General features: G+C 39.1%; 1 protein-coding gene across 3 annotated transcripts in view; it reads left to right on the top strand.

The window, feature by feature from the left end:
• VWA3B (von Willebrand factor A domain containing 3B) overlaps positions 1–19,948 on the top strand; it is a 204,806-nt gene that overhangs the window by 147,394 nt on the left and 37,464 nt on the right. For all 3 annotated transcript variants that reach the window (XM_042981227.1, XM_042981228.1, XM_042981229.1), the window contains exons 20-21: positions 7,806–7,924; positions 13,318–13,368. In XM_042981227.1, the coding sequence (XP_042837161.1) occupies positions 7,806–7,924; positions 13,318–13,368 (170 nt within the window). The remainder of the gene's footprint in view (positions 1–7,805; positions 7,925–13,317; positions 13,369–19,948) is intronic.

The raw sequence follows: 19,948 nt of genomic DNA, 5'->3' as shown, positions 1-19,948 counted from the left end.
GGAAGGGCCTTGATTAAGAGTTTGGAATATCAACCTGAGGACAACCAAAAGTTTTCTAGCAGAAGAGAGAGAAGATAAAGTTTGGGCTTTAGCTGCAATATGCAGAAAAGTTGGAGAGGTTTGAGGCTGGGAAGGTAAGGGTTGGTCAGGAGGCAAGGCCTGGGTGATTGTGACCCAGGTGGCAACAATGGCAGTGAATCCAAGGCTATTTTTTCTCTTTTTAAAATTTTTTTTAAAAAAACTTTTAAAATTTTTATAGAGAGATAAAGAGAGTGCGAGCAGGGGAGAGGAGAGAGAGAGAATCTCAAGCAGGCTCCATGACCAGTGCAGAGCCTGACACAGGGCTGCATCCCATGACCCTGGGATCATGACCTGAGCCGAAATCAACAGTTGCTTAACTGACTGAGCTACCCAGGTGCTGAAATCAACAGTTGGATGCTCAACATACTGAACCATCCCGGCACTCCCAAGGCTATTTTTGAAGTCAGCTAAGTAGGATTAAACCATGTAGGGCTGAGAAAGAGAAAAATATGGAGTGATTTCCAAGAAGGAAAAACTGGAAGAGTAGTGAGGATCCTGTTCTTTAGGAGAGCATTCTAGTCTTCTGACTCTAGAAAGCAAAGTCAAGGGATGAGGATCAACGTTTTTCAGTTGCCTTCCACCATGGACACTTGTGCTTGGTACCTTTTGTGGCAATGTAGACATTTGTGCTTGGTGCCTTTTGCAGCAACGTAAATTCTCATCACAGACCTGTGAGTAAGTAGCACACTACCCAGCATGCTTACCTTCTTCCATTTTTTATTTATTTATTTTTTTAACATTTATTTATTTTTGAGACAGAGAGAGACAGAGCATGAGCAGGGGAGGGTCAGAGAGAGAGGGAGACACAGAATCCGAAACAGGCTCTAGGCTCTGTGCTGTCAGCCCAGAGCCCAATGCGGGGCTCAAACTCATGGACCGCGAGGTCATGACCTGAGCCAAAGTCAGATGCCCAACCAACTGAGCCACCCAGGCGCCCCACCTTCTTCCATTTTTAATGGTAAGAGCAAGAATTATGATGATGATAGAAATATACTGCAGTAAATTGCAATTTCACTCTCAAAGCACACTTTTATTCCTTAATATTTTCTCTGACTGGAAGAGACCCTCACTTATAAATAGGAAGAATAGGAAAACAATAATCTAAAAATATGTCTCCCTTAGTGGGACAAAAAAAGTAGACAAAAAAGTAGAATGGAGCTGAAAAGGAAACATGAATCTTAACCCACTTCATTAAGAATTTTAATTGACTCCTACTCCTACGTTGTGTGTATGGCCACATCTGTCTGGGCCGAATTGTAAAGCAGAGTTTGGCTTTGTCCCCAGCTCTTTGTTTCATTCATGACTTATATATGGACTCTTTCTTCTTCTGGAACACAATGCTACTTTGGTTTTCAATGTTTCCTGGACCAGCATCAAATCTGTCACCTTGGAAATGAAGTATTGAGCAGAGAGGTTGCCCTAGCAACTCTTCATTACAAGATACTAACTGGCACTTATGGTTTCCAACGGACCAGATAATTTTACCTTAGCTCTTTCAAAAAGATTAGTTCTTCACCAAGTCATATACCAAATAAAACTGTTTTAGTTATTTGACAAATCTGGAATTGAAAGCTCTTTATTGCCAATTGCTTCGGAAAAAAAAAACCCAAATAATTTGGGAACATTAATCTATCATTGGAAAGTTTACATTATCATCATCAACATCATGATGTCTTTAACAGCTTCCCATCAAGGCTTTCCTGCTTTGCCCTAATCTGGGTTCATTACGCGCATAGTTCTGTGGTCAGATACCCTGGACTTGCACACTAGCTCTGTCATTTACTCCTGACAGGTCATGGCACAATCCCATTAATATAGTACATGAAGAGCCCTCACACTAGGTACTGAGTGAAGCATTTGATATCAACAAAGTATCTATCTAAAAATTAGAGCAACTTAGTGAAGTTACTGTTCATCTCATCATTTAGCTGATGAAGCTAAGTGCAAAGAGGTTAGGGATGCTGTGAAGGACAGGCATTTTGTTGCTTTCAAATGTAGTAACATTGAACATAATGCAATTATATATTGATAGAAAGGCTTATCTTAATTAAAAATTTAAAAGGACAGTTATTGCAAAAGCTAAATATATTCACTGTGTCTAAAATTAGAAAATACAGATAAGTGAAAAAGAAGGAAACAGTAGAGTCATATTTCCACCACTGATGAATCACTTGGTGGTTGTCAGACCAGACCTTTTTATCTACCTATATATCCTTTATTCTCTGTGTTTGTTTTACCAAAATGAAGTCAAACTCAATGTACAGATTTGTGCCTTCATTTTTACTCAGCAGTCTACAGTAAACATTATTCCAAGTCAACAAGTTTTAATCTACTATGCCAATTAAAATGCTCACTACATTGAAAAAAAAATACCTTTTATTTTCTAAAAGTTCAGATGAAAAATGTGAGACATAATCTACCCTGTAGTAAGTAACATATTGTCATGGGTTTATGAGTGATCTTGTTGACACACTGCTTCTTTGCCAGTTAATTCTGTGGTCCTGCTTTCCTTTGTTCTTTGGAGACTGGAGATGTTCCAGTTTGAAAGCAGACGTTTAAGCTTCTACACTCAGCATTTTGTGCAACTGCACTGTCTAAAAAGCCACTGCGTCTGCGTTCAGAGTTACCCATGCAGGATTTGCATGGCCTTTGGGTTTTCATTACACATGTCCCATCAGACCTCTCCTTGGCCAATCTGGCAGCAAGCTCTGGGATATTTGTTGGAAGAACTGATTTAGTTGGAAAAAAAATGAAATTAGTGAATTCAGTCAGGGTTGAACAATAAATATATAAACACACAATTTCATACTGTTTTCTCATTTTCAAAATGTGGGATTACTGATAAACCCAGAACGTTGTCGGGAGGAATTCTAACCTGTAGTATGACTTTAACAACTAATAGCTGTTCGTACAGTTCTGTATTCTGCTTTCCTCATTTAGCATATGTTATGAACATATTCTCTTGTAATGACCATATTTGGATTAATTTTAAATGGTTGTACCAATATTCAATAATATGAATTACTACAACTTGTTTAATTATTCCCCACATTGCACAGTTTACTTGGAATTTTTTTTAATATATAAAATTTATTGTCAAATTAGTTTCCATACAACACCCAGTGCTCATCCCAAAAGATGCCCTCTTCAATGCCCATCACCTACCCTTCCCTCCCTCCCACACCCTATCAACCCTCGGTTTGTTCTCAGTTTTTAAGAGGAATTTTTAAAATGTTTATTTATTGTTGAGAGAGAGAGAGAGCACAAGCGGGGGGGGGGGGGGTTGGGCAGAGAGAGAGGAAGACACAGAATCTGAAGCAGGCTCCAGCCTCTGAGCTGTCAGTACAGAGCCTGATGTGGGGGCTCAAACTCACAAACAGTGAGATCATGATCTGAACTAAAGTCGGACATTCAACCGACTGAGCCACCCAGTCACCCCTACTTGGAATTTTAAGAGTGCCTATTTACCTATATTTTTGTTATCACTTAAAAGCAATACACTTAAAAAAATTGCCAATTGTTCTGTGAAAATAGTATTTCATTTTAATTTTCTATTTTCTTGTTTCAGAATAGTTTTCTTATGTAAGCTAAATCTCTTAAAATCTTCTTCACATTATTCATGTTTCTAGCAAATATCTCTTTAAAAATAGCAAGTTACACTTATCCTGTGCCTTAATTACTAAGAATTCAAATTTGGTGGAATCCAGACTTCATTATGTTTTACAATATAGATAAACTTAAAATTTTTTTTGAGCCTTGGCCATTATTTTATTTATAGTTTCAGTCTTTCAGATATTCAATAAATGGTTACTTTGTACATGTATTATGGAGAAAACTAGGGGTTTTTTTTAAAGAAATAACTGAAGAGTTTAGTGGAGAGGAAAGCCATATAGGAAAACCTGCAGTTCAATGTATATATCTATACAGGGATTGGATGAGAAAATATGTAGAGAGTACTTAGTGCTTGGCAGAGAGTAAAGGATAAACACTATCACCGTTATTGACAACATTATTCTTTTTTTTAATGTTTATTTATTTTTGAGAGAGAGAGAGAGAGCAAGAGCGAGTGGTGGGGGGGGGGGGAGTCAGAGAGAGAGGGAGGCACAGAATCCAATGCAGGCTCCAGGCTCTGGGCTATCAGCACAGAGCCTGACGTGGGGCTAGAACCCACAGACTGTGAGATCATGCTGAACTAAAAGTCAGGCACTTACCCAACTGAGCCATTGACAAAATTAGGTTGCTTATGGGTTTTCTCTGGTCTAACAGTGGGAAAAATTCTAACAGAATTGGCCGGAATTGACTGTCCATGTATTGACCCACTCTCTTTCTCTCTCTCTCTCTGCCTCCCTCCCTGCCCGCCCCCCAGTCCTTCTCTCTCTCTTTCTCTCTTCCTTTCCCTCCCTTTCTCATAGTTAAAATTTTCTCACACAGTGAGTGATTATTTTAATACCAATTTGGTAAGACTTCTTTTAGGTTACTCTCAGGAGAATTGAAGTAATACCATGAGGCTCTCTTTTGTTATCAAATATTATCCAAGAGGTTCTCTTGATTTGCATTATGAGAGGTAATAAGTAAACCATTTTCAAAGGTGGTGTGGTCAGGTTTCATTCTCTTTCAAACAGATCTGTCAATTTCTCTGTCCTCCCCACATGCTTCCTTGCAGAAGCTGGGCGGGCATGGTTCTGATCCCTCAAATCCTGTGAGAATGCCCCTTATGACCTCATCGTCACACTGCAATTTGACATCATAAAGAGAATATCCCATAGGACCTCCACGTGACCACCATGTTGTAAAAACTAAGACCACAGATTTAAGGTGTGGAGTATGACTTTGTCTTTCCCTAAATCTGCATGCAGAAAGGAATGAGAGTGGGTGCACACGAGCCAAATTTGAACTACCGCCACACTGAAGTACATGATGACCATGCAAGGCATGAGATCCAAAACCACAAAAGAGGGAAGTAGAACATTAATATAAGTTATCATGTTGCTAAATATTTTGTGGTGTTGGTCTGCAGTTGAGCCATATGTTGGCACTCTTGGAGAGCTATTTATAGACTTCTAAAGGGATATTTTTTCCAGGGATGATAAAAATGTAAAGGTCTTTCATTTTGTTGAGATCGATTTTTTTTTCCTCTGAAAGTTTTTGTGATATGTAGCTCTGTTTAGAGAGTTGTGGTTTGGGGGGGGGGGGGTTGTTTTTGTTTTTGTTTTTTTTTGTGGTTTTTTTTTTTTTTTTTTTTTTTTTTTTTTTTTTCATTTCCGCAAGCTTCAGTCAGTGTTCAAAGTCTAGTCGACTCACCTTTTAACCCACTGTTCTGGCCCCTTTCCTTTGACAAAGGTTGTACTGAATTCATGTGTCTGACAAGCAGTGAGGTTTGACTTTGCAGCTCTTAACTTTCTTTCTTTCTCCTTAGTTTTCTGCATCTTTGCCTTTTATCTTGTTTGTTTTGGTCTTGATGTTTAAATTTCAAAATTAATAGTCTTCTGTTTCAATGTCCATTTTTTCCAAGATTAATTCTATTCCTTAAAATATTCTTTTCCCCATCCATTTCTTCTTATATGTTTTTGTACTTTTATATGACAGTTACTTCTTTGAATAACCTAACAATTATTAATTTTAATTATAATTAATATGAAGTCCAGATGGCTCATGGAATTAATTTCTTCTCTAAATTGACTTTCTGATTATTGATTTTCTCAGCTATCATTTTTGCATGTTTTCATTGTGTATTTTAGAATTTTAGTACAGTGGCTCATTTTAACAAGATTTTTTTTTATCTTTTTTTTTCTCTCTCCTTCTGTTTTGCAGTTGCCTAAATCCATCCCCTGACTCCCTTAATTGGCATTTAGAGCTCTTGTTCCACAGTGATACTGGCATGTGATAGATTCAGAGGGTGGCTTGGTTTAGTTCTGGGTGGTGAGGCTACATCACTGCCCTCTCTCACTTGGCAGAGCCTTCTTCCAGGGGTCAGAGACCCTCATACCAGCACTGGCTTCAGGCACTGAGCCTGCCTTGGGCCCTCATCCTACAGAACACTCATAGTCCTGCTTGCTCTCCAGGAACCGTGTTCCCATGCCATCTTTGGACACAGAGTCAACAAGTCCACAACTTTAGCCCTGCTCACTTGTTCACAGTTCTGGTCAACTTTTCTATCTAGAAATTTATCAACCATGCATCTGACCTTTTTTTCTTTCCTTTTGTTGTATGCATTTTTTCTTAATAACAACAATACTATTTTTGTGTGATTTTGGATGCAAGAGGGAACATAAAAGCATGAACTATATCATCTTGATTGAAAGTAAAGATTTACTTCTCAAAAGCAATTCCCCACATTTTCAAAATGCCTACATGCTGCATATGGTTGGAATAATATATAATTCTGAAACAATATTATAGCTTGGTATTCTGTTATTTAGACTTTTCTTTTTGTTTAAATATTAAGATATGAAATATACCTTTTTATGAACATATATTTATTCATTTATCAACAAATATTTGTTGAAGGCACACTATGTGCCAGGCACTGTTCTAGGGCAATAGGAATGCAGTAGTGAATAAAACAAAATTTCTACTCTGATGGAGTTTACATTCTACTAAGGAGATATAAGTAATATGCAAACAGGTAAATAGATAAATATATACCATTATAGGTACTATTAAGATGGCATTGAATCATAGGCATCCCCAAACTCAGAAGCAAGCACCAAGTGCAGACAGAAAGACTAGAAAGGAGACTTCTCTTTTTGGTATTCCGCTGTTCTTCCTGAATATGATCACTAAGGCTTCTCTATTTGACATTTATAAGAATATCTTATAAATTGACAAGGAAAATGGTCAACAGATGTTAACTATAATCATATGTTTTCAAGAGAAAATCAAATGTAAAATAAATATATGAAAAAGATGTTTAGCCCAAGTAGTAATTTACAAAGTAGCAACAAGGGGAACCTTTTTCTTAAAAATTGCTCACTCTCATCAATTTGACAGGGGCTTATGAAAATAATGCTTGATTCTGGCTAGAGTTTCATGAAACAGTTGTTTTGTGTGTGTGGTGGTGGTAATTTTAAAAATATATAGTTTGGGGTGCCTGGGTGTCTCAGTTGGTTGGGCATCCGACTTCAGCTCAGGTCATGAACTCACGGTTCGTGAGTTCGAACCCCGGTTTGGGCTCTCTGCTGACAGCTCAGAGCCTGGAGCCTGCTTCGGATTCTGTGTCTCCCTCTCTCTGTGCCCCTCCCCGACTCACATTCTGTCTCTCTTTCTCTCAAAAATACAGATTAAAGAAAAAAAATTTTTTTAATAAATAAATAATAAAAATATATAGTTTGGGGGCACCTAGTGGCTCATTCAGTTAAATATCTGACTTTTGATTTCAGCTCAGATCATGATCTCATGGTTTGTGAGTTACAGCCCTGTGTCACACTCTGCACTGTGACAGTGTAGAGCCTGCTTGGGATTCTCTTTCTTCCTTCTCCCACTCTCACTCTCTCTCTCAAAAACAAACTTTAAAAAAAATCCTATCTATATATCTATAGTTTTAAAATTATAAAAATGTTAGCAATGATATCTCTGATTCTTTTCTTTATGATTTTCTGTATTCTCTAATTTTTCTATAATTATATTGATTTTATAGTCAGAAAAACATACTTTATGGCTGTGTAGATCATTTTTGAAGGTGTTAACATATCAAATGACACTTTCCTTTGGTATTTGGTGTGTAGGTGTTCCCTCTGGCACATGTGTGCAATGACACAAATAAGATGATGTTAATTAACCCCCAAGGAGTCAAGCTCAATATCTACAAGCAAAAAGTGGAACAGGCAATTAAGAGCTATGAAAAGTGAGTATCATTCCTGGCTGCTCTTTAATGACTGTGGGATTTGTTTGTTTTGGCTTGTTTTCTCTTGTTTTAGCTTACATTTTTAATTTTTAATTTTTTATTTTTTATTTATTTTTATTTTTTTTAATGTTTGTTTATTTTTGAGAGAGAGAGAGAGAGAGAGAGCACAAGAGGGGGAGGGGCAGAGAGAAAAGGTGACATGGAATCTGAAGCAGGCTCCAGGCTCCAAGCTGTCAGCATAGAGCCTGACGCGAGGCTTGAACTCACGAAAACACGAGATCATGACCTGAGCCTAAGTCGGATGCTTAACCGACTGAGCCATCCAGGTGCCCCTAGCTTAGATTTTTAAAAATCTGGAGCAGCTATTTAATAATCGCCCATAAGGAAGATCAATAGTAGCATCCACAAACATAGGTGCTTCCTATTTGCCAAGCACTGCGTTAAGTACATTACCTGAATAAATCCAACAGAGTTTTAAAGAAACCATCCTCTCTCTCCAAAAGCTATAGAAATCTCATGTTTCCATGAGATCTTTAAAGCTTTCCTGTTAGCAAAGTGCATTTGATCATTTTCTGCACCTAACGTTTTGTAAAGTGAATAATAAAACTTCACAATAATGAGATAATGGAGATAATACGTGTCTCCTACTATATAAACCATTTCTTACCAAGCTCAGGAAGATGATCAAGTTGGCTCGAGTGAAAGTTATACTCTTAAATAGTCCCTGTGTTACTGCTGACATGGGGCCTTATTTCACAAGGGCCGAAGCCTGGTCTCACCCCTTACCTAACTCCATGGTCACCTTCCATCCCACTCCCAGCACTTTATTGATCCTTTGTGCATAGCACATAAACTTTGAGCATGCCCAGCTTCTCTAGGCAGGCCTTTTCATGGTTCTAGAAGCTGTGCAGCTGGGTTTTCACTTACTGCCATGTGAGTGGGAGAAATGAAATAAAGTACATGAAAGTTAATGACATGTCCTAGCCAGCATATGCTGGTCTGTTGTCATTTTGCACTGTGCTAAGTGTGTGTTCAAAGGAAGCATAAAGTCTGACTCCTGCCATGTGGGGTACACAATCCAGTCCAGAGGCTGGCCTTTCCCTACTGTGCCCATCACAGGCCTCTGCAAATCTCCTTTCACTGGAGACTTCTTCTGCCCTCACCTAAGAATGGAGGATGGCTTACATGAGTTCTTCATTTGCCTCCAGCCTCCTCAGGACTTCTCTTTTCCACCCTTCGTGTCTCTTGCAGACAGCATGGACTATGCCAAGGCTCATTCTTCTCCGTGGGCCTGAGGCCCTGCTCTGTAGATCCCCCCCACCTCTGCTGTAAAAGGGGGGCTGCCCCTCTTCTCCTCCTCTCCCCCTGTGCCAGGCAGTCCTTCCCTTGCCTCCCAGCAATGCTGCCCCTCTTCCCATCCCCCGGCTGGTCTCTTTCCTTCCTGTCTTGCCTAAGCTCTAGTGGCCCTCCTCTGAGAGCCCTTTCCAAGATGACTCCACCACCCACCCTGCATGTGGCCCTTAGAGGGCTCACAGCTTCTGCACAGGCCTGTCTCCCCACTGCAAGGACGTCAGCTTCCAAGGGCAAGGGCTTAGCAGCCTTACTCTCCCCCTTGTCCCCTCTCCCTAGCAGGTGTTGCTATGTATTGTATTTGGTAATGTATTTGGCTGCTGGAATTTAATTTGAATTTGATCTAATTCACATTTAGTTATTAAAATTCATCAAATTCAGTTATTCAAAATATAATACAATAATGTCATTCATATTATAATTGAATTTGCTTGACTCAGTCAAATATTTGAGTTCTAGAATCCCCTGGTCTGTGAAAGCCTGGTGCAGGGCCATAAGCTAGGGCTTTGACGTCCCAATTCTGGGTTTCATTCTTGGTTCAGACATCTACTTGGCAGGTCAAGTAACAGTTGCTGGCTTTAGGTTCCTTCTTTATAAAATCTACCTCACAGCGTGGCTGTGAGGGTTATGTAAATTATATATAAAGAACAATTAATGTTAATACTTCCTCCTTTAATTCCCTGAATCTGTTAATCCTATTATATACTGAGTGTAATAGTCACATAGCTCCTCCCTGTGCACTGACATTTTCCCTTTCTGGGAGACAAGGATCCCTCCTTCCCTAATAGCAAAACCAAAATGCAGACATAGTGATTTGTCCCACTCTTACTTCCAATGAGTGAATCTGGAAAAGCCTTTTAGTACCCCCCAGAGAAATGTTACACTATATTGTTATTATTAATAATATTAATTTTAATATGGTTAATTTTATTTAAAATTCAATATCATTGAATTAATGTGACATTAATGTAATATTTACATTAAATGAATTTTTTATTATTATTTAATAATTAATACTAACATTAATATTACACAGATACAGAACAAAACTTCCTGATCTTTCACATTCAGTAGTAGTATTTAAGGATTTTATTGGCATAAGTGTCAATTCCCTTTTCCATCTTGTGTGACCTTTCTAAAGATACACATAATTAAGGAAACTTGGTTTACTCCCACCCCATCCCAATATAACATTTCTAAGGAATTTCCCTTCACAAGTAAGCCACATATAACCCTAAATTTGTTTGATTAGCGATGACCAGACAATTGAGAAGCTCACAGCCCTTTGGCCAAAATAGGGACATAAACTAGCTATTTTGGTCACACTTAGTGGCTATGTGTGGGAGTCCTTCTGTTTCAATATTTTAAAAATTGAGGGGCACCTGGGTGGCTCAATTGGTTAAGCATCCAACTTCAGCTAAGGTCATGATCTCACGGTTTGTGAGTTCAAGCTCGGCATCAGGCTCTGTGCTGACAGCTCGGAGCCTGGAGCCTGCTTCAGATTCTGTGTCTCCCTTTCTCTCTGCCTCTCCTCCACTCACACTCTGTGTCTCTCTCAAAAATAAATAAACATTAAAAAAATTTTTTTTTAAAGAATTGAGATAGCAATTTTTGTGTGTCTGAATATAAACTTTGAATGAAGATTGCCAGAACTGGCTGGCTTCTGGGGTGATTTTTCTGCAGCTTTTTGATTTTGAGTATAAGGTCAAGGTTTTGGCCCTCAGACCCACAGGAGAAGCATCAGTTCTAACCTGGCTGTGGGAACATGCTTAGTAACCTCTTTCTAAGACCTCCAAGATGCTCGGCCTGCTGGTTAGACTGCTGAAGTGTCATTAGTTACAAGTTGCTTTGCAAATGAGTCAATTCTTGGCACAAGGTGATTTGTCAACTAGAGATATAGAGAGCTAGTGAATGCAAGCCGTCAACCAAGTTTCACCCTCCTAAAACAAGAGGAAAACTGTGGTTAGTAAAATCCCTGAATGAAGGGGCTGGGCCAGCATCAGAGAGGTCCTCATGTCCGTGCCCTCTCAGCATCTTGCAGGGACAGCCCTCATCCCACACCCTCAGTGGCTTTTCCACTGTCACCTGGCCAGTCAGTGGAGCCTCGATTGACACACTCTCAATTGCACTCAGTTCATGCCCGTGTGGGTCTTTTTCTGCCCTGTGTGCTTTGAAGTATTTCAGTATAGATGGAAAATAGGGAAATAACAGAAGTTATGTAAGTGTGCTCTTATAAAAGTATTTTCTAAAGGATTGATTTAAAATTAGCGGGATGTGCTAGCTAATTGGGCCCCACTCACTAAGGGTTTCTCAGTTTCCAAGTCTTGCCCATCTTCAGAACCTGGAGGGAATAATCACAGTTATTCCTGGTCACTTTATATGTACATCTCAATCCTCCCAGCACCAAAGTAGGTGGTGTTATCCTTGTTTCAACAATAAGAAAACAGAATTTCAAAAAGTTACGTAACACAGAATCACACAGCAGCAAAGTAGAGGCACCGAGATTTGAACCTAGACCCATGTAGCTACAAAGCCCTTGTCTTCACTCCCAGCCTCCTTAATACACTGCCTCTACTTTCAAGGTCTAGATTTAAGGGGATTTTTAAATGAAGTTGTGTTTTTGTTTTTGTTTTCAGAGAAGTGTACACACACAAACCAAAAATGCATCCTATGAGTCCTTTGAACAAATCTTAGAAGCCCCGCTTACCAACATACGGACCATGGAATTAAACCTAATTTCCAAATAGGCCCCAAAGAACCAACAACATCCAAGTGAGACAGAAGCACTGAGCTGGCTTATTTCCCGTTTCCTGACTGTTTGTATCACTTAACAGAGCATTTAGCCGCATCAGACAGGTTCTATGTGCTGTGCACATGCTGGCTCATTGAGCCCTCACAGCAACTCTAGGAACAAGGTACTATTATTATCCACATTCTACAGAGAAGTTGGCTGCTGGCCCAAGGTCTCACAGCCAATAAGAGGAGAAAGCTAACTGAGCTTTGGGACCAGGCAGTCTGGCTCCAGAGCCTCTGCTATTCACCGCACGCCAGACGCGCTTTCCCATGGTCTCACCAGGCTCATGGAGGGAAATCAGGCAGGGTAACACCACCCAGAGTGTTCTCAGAGTCCTGTGCCTCTGACACTGGGTCCATTGGTTGGAGAATGCCTCCCGGAGAGGAGCAGGATTTTCCCACCTCATTTTATTGAAGCTTTGTTTTTCATGGAACCCTAGCTCACTGCCCTTGGAGCCAGTGTTTTTTGCCCTGCACTTCAGGAGGCTTACCTTGAGTGATGATGTAGTGGTACAGAATTAGGTGTACAGGATGGGGCTAGAACCTCTGAAAGAAGCAGCCCTGATTCATAACAAGAACAGAAGCTGTGACGACCCCATAGAAACCACTGGCGTCAGCCTCCTCCTTTCCTGTTGGGTTGACATTGCCTCTCCACAAACATATTCAGGGATGAGCTTCAGAAAGTTTCAGCACTGCCACTGCCCACCAGCCATGATGAATGAGCAGGACACCTCATCTGCTTGTCCCTCCCAGTGGCCTCATTTGGAAAACAAGTTGGTCAGGCTGGTTGATCTCTAAAATGTGTCCTGATCTATTATTTCTGACCCCTTTAGCCCCCTTTGCTCTGAAAATCCAGGTAGAAGAATATCTATAGAAGGTAAACTAAGGGCACAGTTATACTCTTCCATAGGAAGAAAAACAACAAGTGTTTAGAGACCCCTTCGTGCCAAGAAAATCACAGCCCTTTTGTTTACTGCCATTTCTTAGCCTGGGTTTCACCTGATTCAGTGGAGACCTGTGCCCTCCTTTAGTATTTAACACAACTGCTACAAAGCCATGAGGCTTCTGCAGTGATGCCAAGGAAGGGAGATACTCCCATCCAATATCTTTAAGCAAATGGCAGTGGCATGGTCCAATGGATGCGTCACTTGGCTTGGGAGCTTCCTGCTGTGCCCTTCAGAGCCTGGGGTCAACCTTGTGCCATGAAATGAAAGTACTGCTACTAACTAATCATTGATTTTTTTAAACAGGCGCTTGAATAAAATTGTTTGGCAAGCGTTATCTCAAGAGGAAAAAGAAAAGTAAGCCAGTTCCTCTTTACTTTCTTTTTTTATTTTGGTGAAAGTCATATAACCTACAATTAACTGTTTTAAAGTGTACAGTCAGTGGTATTTATTCAAAATGTACAACCACCCCCCTCCCTTATCACCTCAGAAGAAACACCTTCTACCTATTATGTAATCCTTCCCCAAACCTCTCTCCCCCTCTGGTAACCACTAGTCTGCTTTCTGTCTCTGTGCATTTGCCTGTTCTGGGTAGTTCATAAGAAAGGGATCATACAACATGTGACATTTCATGTCTGGCTTCTTTCACTTAGTTTTGTAAAAACGATGTTTCCCAGTTGCAGCATGCATAGTATTTCATTTCCTTTTATGCTTCTGCATTGATCCATTATGTATATACCAGCTATTTATCCATTGGTGGCTATTCGGGTTGTTTCCACTTTGGGGCTACTAAGGACAAGGCTACCATATACATTCATGTAGAAGTTGCTTTGTGGACATATGCTTGCATTTCTCTTGGGAACATATCTAGGGGTGGATTTTCTGGGTCACAGGGTAATCTATGTTTAACTTTTTGAGGAGCCACCAAACTTCTTCAGGGCAACTGCACTATTTTACATTCTTACCAGCAATGTATGAGGGTTCCTGTTTCTCCACATCCTTGCCAACATTTGTTATTTTACCTTTATATATATTTACTTTTATATTTTACATACATGTGTATGTGTGTGTGTGTGTGTGTGTGTGTGTGTGTGTAACTAAAGCCATCCTGGTGGCCTCGTGGGTGTAAAGTGATAACTCATTGTGGTTTTCATTTGCATTTTCTTAACGCTCAGTAATTAAAAAAAATTTTTTTAATATTTATTTTTTGAGAGACAGAGCATGAATGGGGGAGGGGGAGAGAGAGAGAGGGAGAGACAGAATTCGAAGCAGGCTCCAGGCTCTGAACTGTCAGCACAGATCCCAACGCAGGGCCCAAACCCACAAGCCGTGAGATCATGACCCGAGCCGAGGTCAGATGCTCAACTGACTAAGCCACCCAGGCACCCCTAATGATCAGTAATGTTAACTATTCTTTCACATGCTTGTTGGCCATGAGTATATCTTCTTTGGAGAAATGTTATTCAAGGTCTTTGCTCATTTTTAATTGGATTATTTTGTCGTTGTTGAGGTGTAGGAGTTCTTCATATATTCTGGATTTTAACCACTTATCAGATAGATGATTTTCCTTTTTCTTTTTTTTTAAGTTTATCTATTTACTTTGAAAGAGAGAGAGAGAAGAGAAGGGGCAGAGAGAGAGGAAGAGAGGGGATCCCAAGCAGGCTGTGCGCTGCCAGCCCAGGGCCCGACACGGGATTTATCTCACCATCGTGAGAACATGACCTGAGCTGAAACCAAGAGTTGGATGCTCAACTGACTGAGCCATCCAGGCGCCCCTCCAGTAGATGATTTTCAGATACTTTCTTTCATTCCAAAGGTTGTCTTTATACTCTCTTGATATCTTCCTCTGATGCGGTTTTTATGTTTGATGTAGTCCCATTTGTCTATGTTTGCATTTGTGTCTGGGCTTCGGGTGTTCTATCCAAGAAATCATTGCCAAATCCAATATCATGAAGCTTTCCCCCTATATATTTTTTTAGGAGTTTTATAGTTTTTGGCCTTCTGTTCAGGTCTTTAATCCATTTTGTTTTGAGTTAATTTTTATATATGGTATACATTAAGGGTTCCAGCTTCATTCTTTTGCATGTGGATATCCAGTTTTACCAGAACCATTTGTCAGAGATGGTCCTTTCCTCCATGGTGAGGTCTTGGCACCTTTGATGATCATTTGACCATCTATATATGCATACACATAGGAGTTTATTTCTAGACTCTTTATTCTGTTCCACTGATCATGTTTGTCTTTATGTCAGTACCACAGCATTTTGATTATGGTAGCTTTGTATAATATGTCCTGAAATCAGGAAATGTGAGGCCTTCAACTTTGTTCTTTTTCAAGATTGTTTGGCTATTTGGAGCCCCTTGAGGTTTCATGAATTAGGATGATTTTTTCTACTTCTGCAAAACATGCCATTGAGATTTTGATAGGGACTGCATTGAATCTGTAGATTAATTTGGGTAGTATGGATATTTTAACAATATTAAGTCTTCTAATTCATGAATACAGCATGTCTTTCCCGTTTATTTGCATCTTTTTAATGTTTTTTCCCATGATGTTTTATAGTTTACAGTGTACAAATCTTTTACATCCTTGGTTAATTTTATTCCTAAGTATCTTACTCTTTTTGGTGCTATTTTAAGTGGGATTATTGTCTTAATTACCTTTTTGGATTGTGCATTCGTAGGGTATAGAAACAAAACTGATTTTTCTGTGTTGATATTTTATCCTGCTACTTTGTTGAATTTATTTATTAGTTCTAATAATATTTTTATGGGATCTTTAGGGGTTTCTACATATAAAATCGTGTCATCTGTGAACAGATATGATTTTATTTCTTTCCAGTTTGGATGTTTTTTTAGTTTCTTTTTCTTATCCAATTTCTCTGGATAGGACTTCAGTACTTTGCTTAATAAAAATAGTAAGAGTGGACATTCTTGCTTTGTTCTGTTCTGAGAGGAAAAGTTTCCAGTTATTGACTGTTGAGGATGATGTTAGCTGTGGGCTTTTCATATGAGGCCTTTACTATGTTCAGGTAGTTTCCTTCTATTCTGGCTTATTGGGTGTCTTTTCTTTTTTTTCCATGAAAGGGTGTGAATTTTGTCAAATGATTCTTCTGCATCACTTGAGATGATCAAGTGGTTTTTTTCCTTCATTGTTAATATGATGTGTCACATCAATTTTTATATGGAATCATCCTTGCATTACAGGAACAAATCTCACATTTAATGGTATATAATCCTTTTAATAGGCTGTTATATTTGTTTGCTAATGTTTTGTTGAAGATTTTTGCATCAGTGTTCATAAGGGTTATTGGCCTGTAGCTTCCTTGTAGTATTTTTGTCTGGCTTTGGTATGGGGAAATGCTGGCCGCATAGAATGAGTCTGGAAATACTCCTTCCTCTGCAGTTTTGGAAGTATTTAAAGAAGATTGGTGTTAATTCTTTAAATGTTTGGTAGAATTCTCCACTAAAGCTATTTGGTACTGAGCTTATATTTGTTGGAAGGTATGTGTTTACTGAATCAGTCTCCTTTCTAGTTATAGGTCTCCTCAGATTTTTTTATTTCTTCATGATTCAGTCTAGCTGATAGTGTGTTTCTAGGCTTCTATCCTTTTCTTCTAGGTTATCCAGTTTGTGTGTATAAATGATTATAGCAGTTTCTCCTAACCCCTTTTATTTCTGTAGCTTTACTTGTAATGTCTCCTTTTTCCTTTCTGATTCTGGTTATTTGAGTCTTCCCTCTTTTTTTTCTTAGTTAATCTAGCTGAACATTTTTCAGTTATGTTATTCTTTCTAAAAATCAACACTTTCATTGATTTTTTTCTATTTTTTTTTTTTGTAATCTATTTTACCTATTTCTGCTCTATATATTTTCCTTCCTTCTGCTAACTTTGGATTTAGTTTGTTCTTTTTCTAGGCTATTGGTTTGAGATCTTTCTTCTTTTTTAATGTAAGTATTTAGCACAATAAATTTTTTCTCCCAGTACTGGTTTTATGGTATTTCATATATTTTGTTATTTTGTGTTTTCATTTTCATGTATCTCAAGATATTTTCTAATCTCCCTTGTGATTTCTTCTTTGACCCATTGGCTGTTTAAGAGTGTGGTGTTTAATTTCCATCTGCTTTTAATTTTCTAATTTTGTGCCATTGTGATTAGAGAAGATAGTCTTTTATGATTTCCATTTTGAAAACTTTTTTTTTCTGTTTATTTTTGAGAGAGAGAGAGACAGAGTACAAGTGGGGGAGGGGCAGAGAGAGGGGGATACACAGACTCTGAAGCAGGCTCCAGGCTCTGAGCTTGATGCAGGGCTCAAAGTCGTGAACCATGAGATCATGACCTGATCTGAAGTCGGACACTTAACCGACTGAGCCACCGAGGTGCCCCATCGATTTTGAAAACTTGTAACACTTGTTTCATGGCCTAACATGTAGTCTGTCCCAGAGAATGTTTCATGTGCACATATGAAGAATATGTATCCTACTGTTGGCTAGTAGTATATTCTGTACACACCTATTAGATCCAGTCAGTCTATGGTATTGTTCAAGTACTCTGTTTCCTTATTGATCATCTGTCTGGTTGTTCTATCAATAGTGGAAAATGGGGATTGAAATCTCTTACTTTTATTATGTTGCTATCTATTTCTTTCTTCAATTCTGTCAATATTTGCTTCATGTATTTGAGAGCTCTGACACTGGTGCATATATATCTATAATTGTCATATCTTCCTGGTGGATTGACCCTTGTATCATTATATAATATCCTCCTTTGTCTCTTGTAACAATTTATGGCTTAAAGTAGTAATAATTTGCTGATTTTTTTTTCTGCTTGATCAAGTCTGCTTTTAAACTTCTCTAGAGATTTTTTCATTTCAGTTATTATATTCTTCACATCCAGAATTTCTTTTTTATAGTTCTCTTTTTTATAGTTTCTATATTTTTGTTGATATTCTTACTTTGTTCATGCATCATTTTCCTGATCCTATGTAGTTGTCTGTGTTCTCTTCGAGCTCATTGAAATCTTTAGGACAGTTATTTTGAATTTTTTTGTCACGTTGTTCATAGATCTCCATTTCTTTTTTTTTTAATTTAATTTTTTTTAATTTACATCCAAATTAGTCAGCATATAGTGCAACAATAATTTCAGGAGTAGATTCCTTAATGCCCCGTACCCATTTAGCCCATTCACCCTTCCACAACCCCTCCAGTAACCTTCTGTTTGTTCTCCATATTTAAGAGTCTCTTATGTTTTGTCCCCTCCCTGTTTTTATATTATTGTTGTTTCCCTTCCCTTATGTTCCACAGATCTCCATTTCTTTAGGGAAGATTTCTGAAGACGTACTTTATTCCTTTGATTGGGCCACCTTTCCCTGTTTCTTTGTATGCCTTAGAATCTTTAGTGGAGATTTGAATATTCGAAAAAGGACACTTCTCCTGGTCTTTATAGACTAGCTTCTTCTTCTTTTTTTTTTTTAGACTAGCTTCTTATAGGAAATGACCATCACCAGTCATCTGGGTTAGAGATTCTGGGGATCTTTCAAACCTTTTCTGGGATATGTCTTCTCCAGGCTTGTATATGAAATTTCTGTCAAATAGGTTTGCCGCTTCCTTCTCAGAAGCCCATAATCTCTTTCTCCCCCTGGTGTCTGTTTTTGGTATTGCAGTGTCTCTGGTGCTGCAATAAGCCATGGATAGTCCTCTTTTTTCTTAAGCTACCCCTAACCTGTATCCAGAATATATCACCATTCCCATCAGTGTTCTGAGTCAGATAAGATGGAAACCAGTCCCTTGGGAAGCCTCCCAAAACTCCAGAATATTGGATGCACGTTCCAATCCTCCTTCCCTCCCAAGGGGGAAGCCACAATTTACAAGTTGTCTCCCACTTGTGCTGCCCTATATCAGGGAAGCAGGGGGACTAGGAAAGCAAAATGCAACAACCTTTTTTATCCACTTTAATCCACTATTCTTTTTTAGCTTCGAGTTCATCTTGAGTGCTGTAAGTTCTTAACTGGTTTCCGGAATTCTCACAAAGGGAATTTGGTCCATATATTGATTAGTCAGTATTTCCTGATTGGGGGCTTGGGGGTATGAATGGGAGCCCGGGGGTTCTTATTCCACCATCTTAATGACATCACTCCAATTCAGATTTTTTAATAAGAATTTTTTCTGTTATCTGGAGATAGGTTTGTTTGTGGATTGAGTCCTGTGGCTGTGCCGGGTTTAAACTGTACTCTTTCAATACCCTAAATCTAAAGGAAGTGATGCTTTCAGCAGTAAGAAAATGATAATTATGAAATGCCTTCCACTCTCTCTGTTGCTCCCTCTCTTTCTTCCTCATGCTCCCCTGCCTCTCTCCCTCTTCTCCTCTTTCTTTCTCTCCCCCTCCTCCTCTTTCTTTCTCTCCCCCTCCAGGCGTGTCTGATGCAGCAGAAGCTGGACTGGAAGTAGATTCCATCACACCACACTGGCTTCCCCTGGAGTCCCACAGCCTGTATTCATCAGCTCATAGAATGTTTGCCTTCTGTTCTTTGTGTCCCAAAACAATGAAGCCAGAAAGTTTAGGCCTGTTTAGGCTTATAAAAGGAGAGGAGATCAAAATAGCTAGAGTGAACTGGTACAAGAATTACTGCACTGAGGCAAATATTTGGCTTATGTTTTGCTTCCCTTCCCTTTGCTTTGCTGTGTTCCCAGGGTTACTGCTGGGCATAGCATGTGAAATCTCTTTGAAGCTCATTTTTGGTCCTGCCAAATGTTGGGCCTAGGGAGAAAGGAATGAGTTCCAAATATGCCAAAAAAATTGAAAATAAAGCTATGTGTGTAAAACTTCTTTAAAGTCAGATAATCAAATTAGGTAGTAGGGAAGAGTGCCTATTGTAATTCACAGAGATGGTCATTTTTAACTCATGCAAGCCACCACAGTGGTCCTCTGATGGACCAGAG

The sequence above is a fragment of the Panthera tigris genome, chromosome A3, assembly GCF_018350195.1.
Source record: "Panthera tigris isolate Pti1 chromosome A3, P.tigris_Pti1_mat1.1, whole genome shotgun sequence".
Lineage (NCBI taxonomy): Eukaryota > Metazoa > Chordata > Mammalia > Carnivora > Felidae > Panthera > Panthera tigris.
The sequence above is the reverse complement of the archived record's forward strand: the minus strand, read 5'-3'. Positions and strand labels throughout refer to the sequence as shown.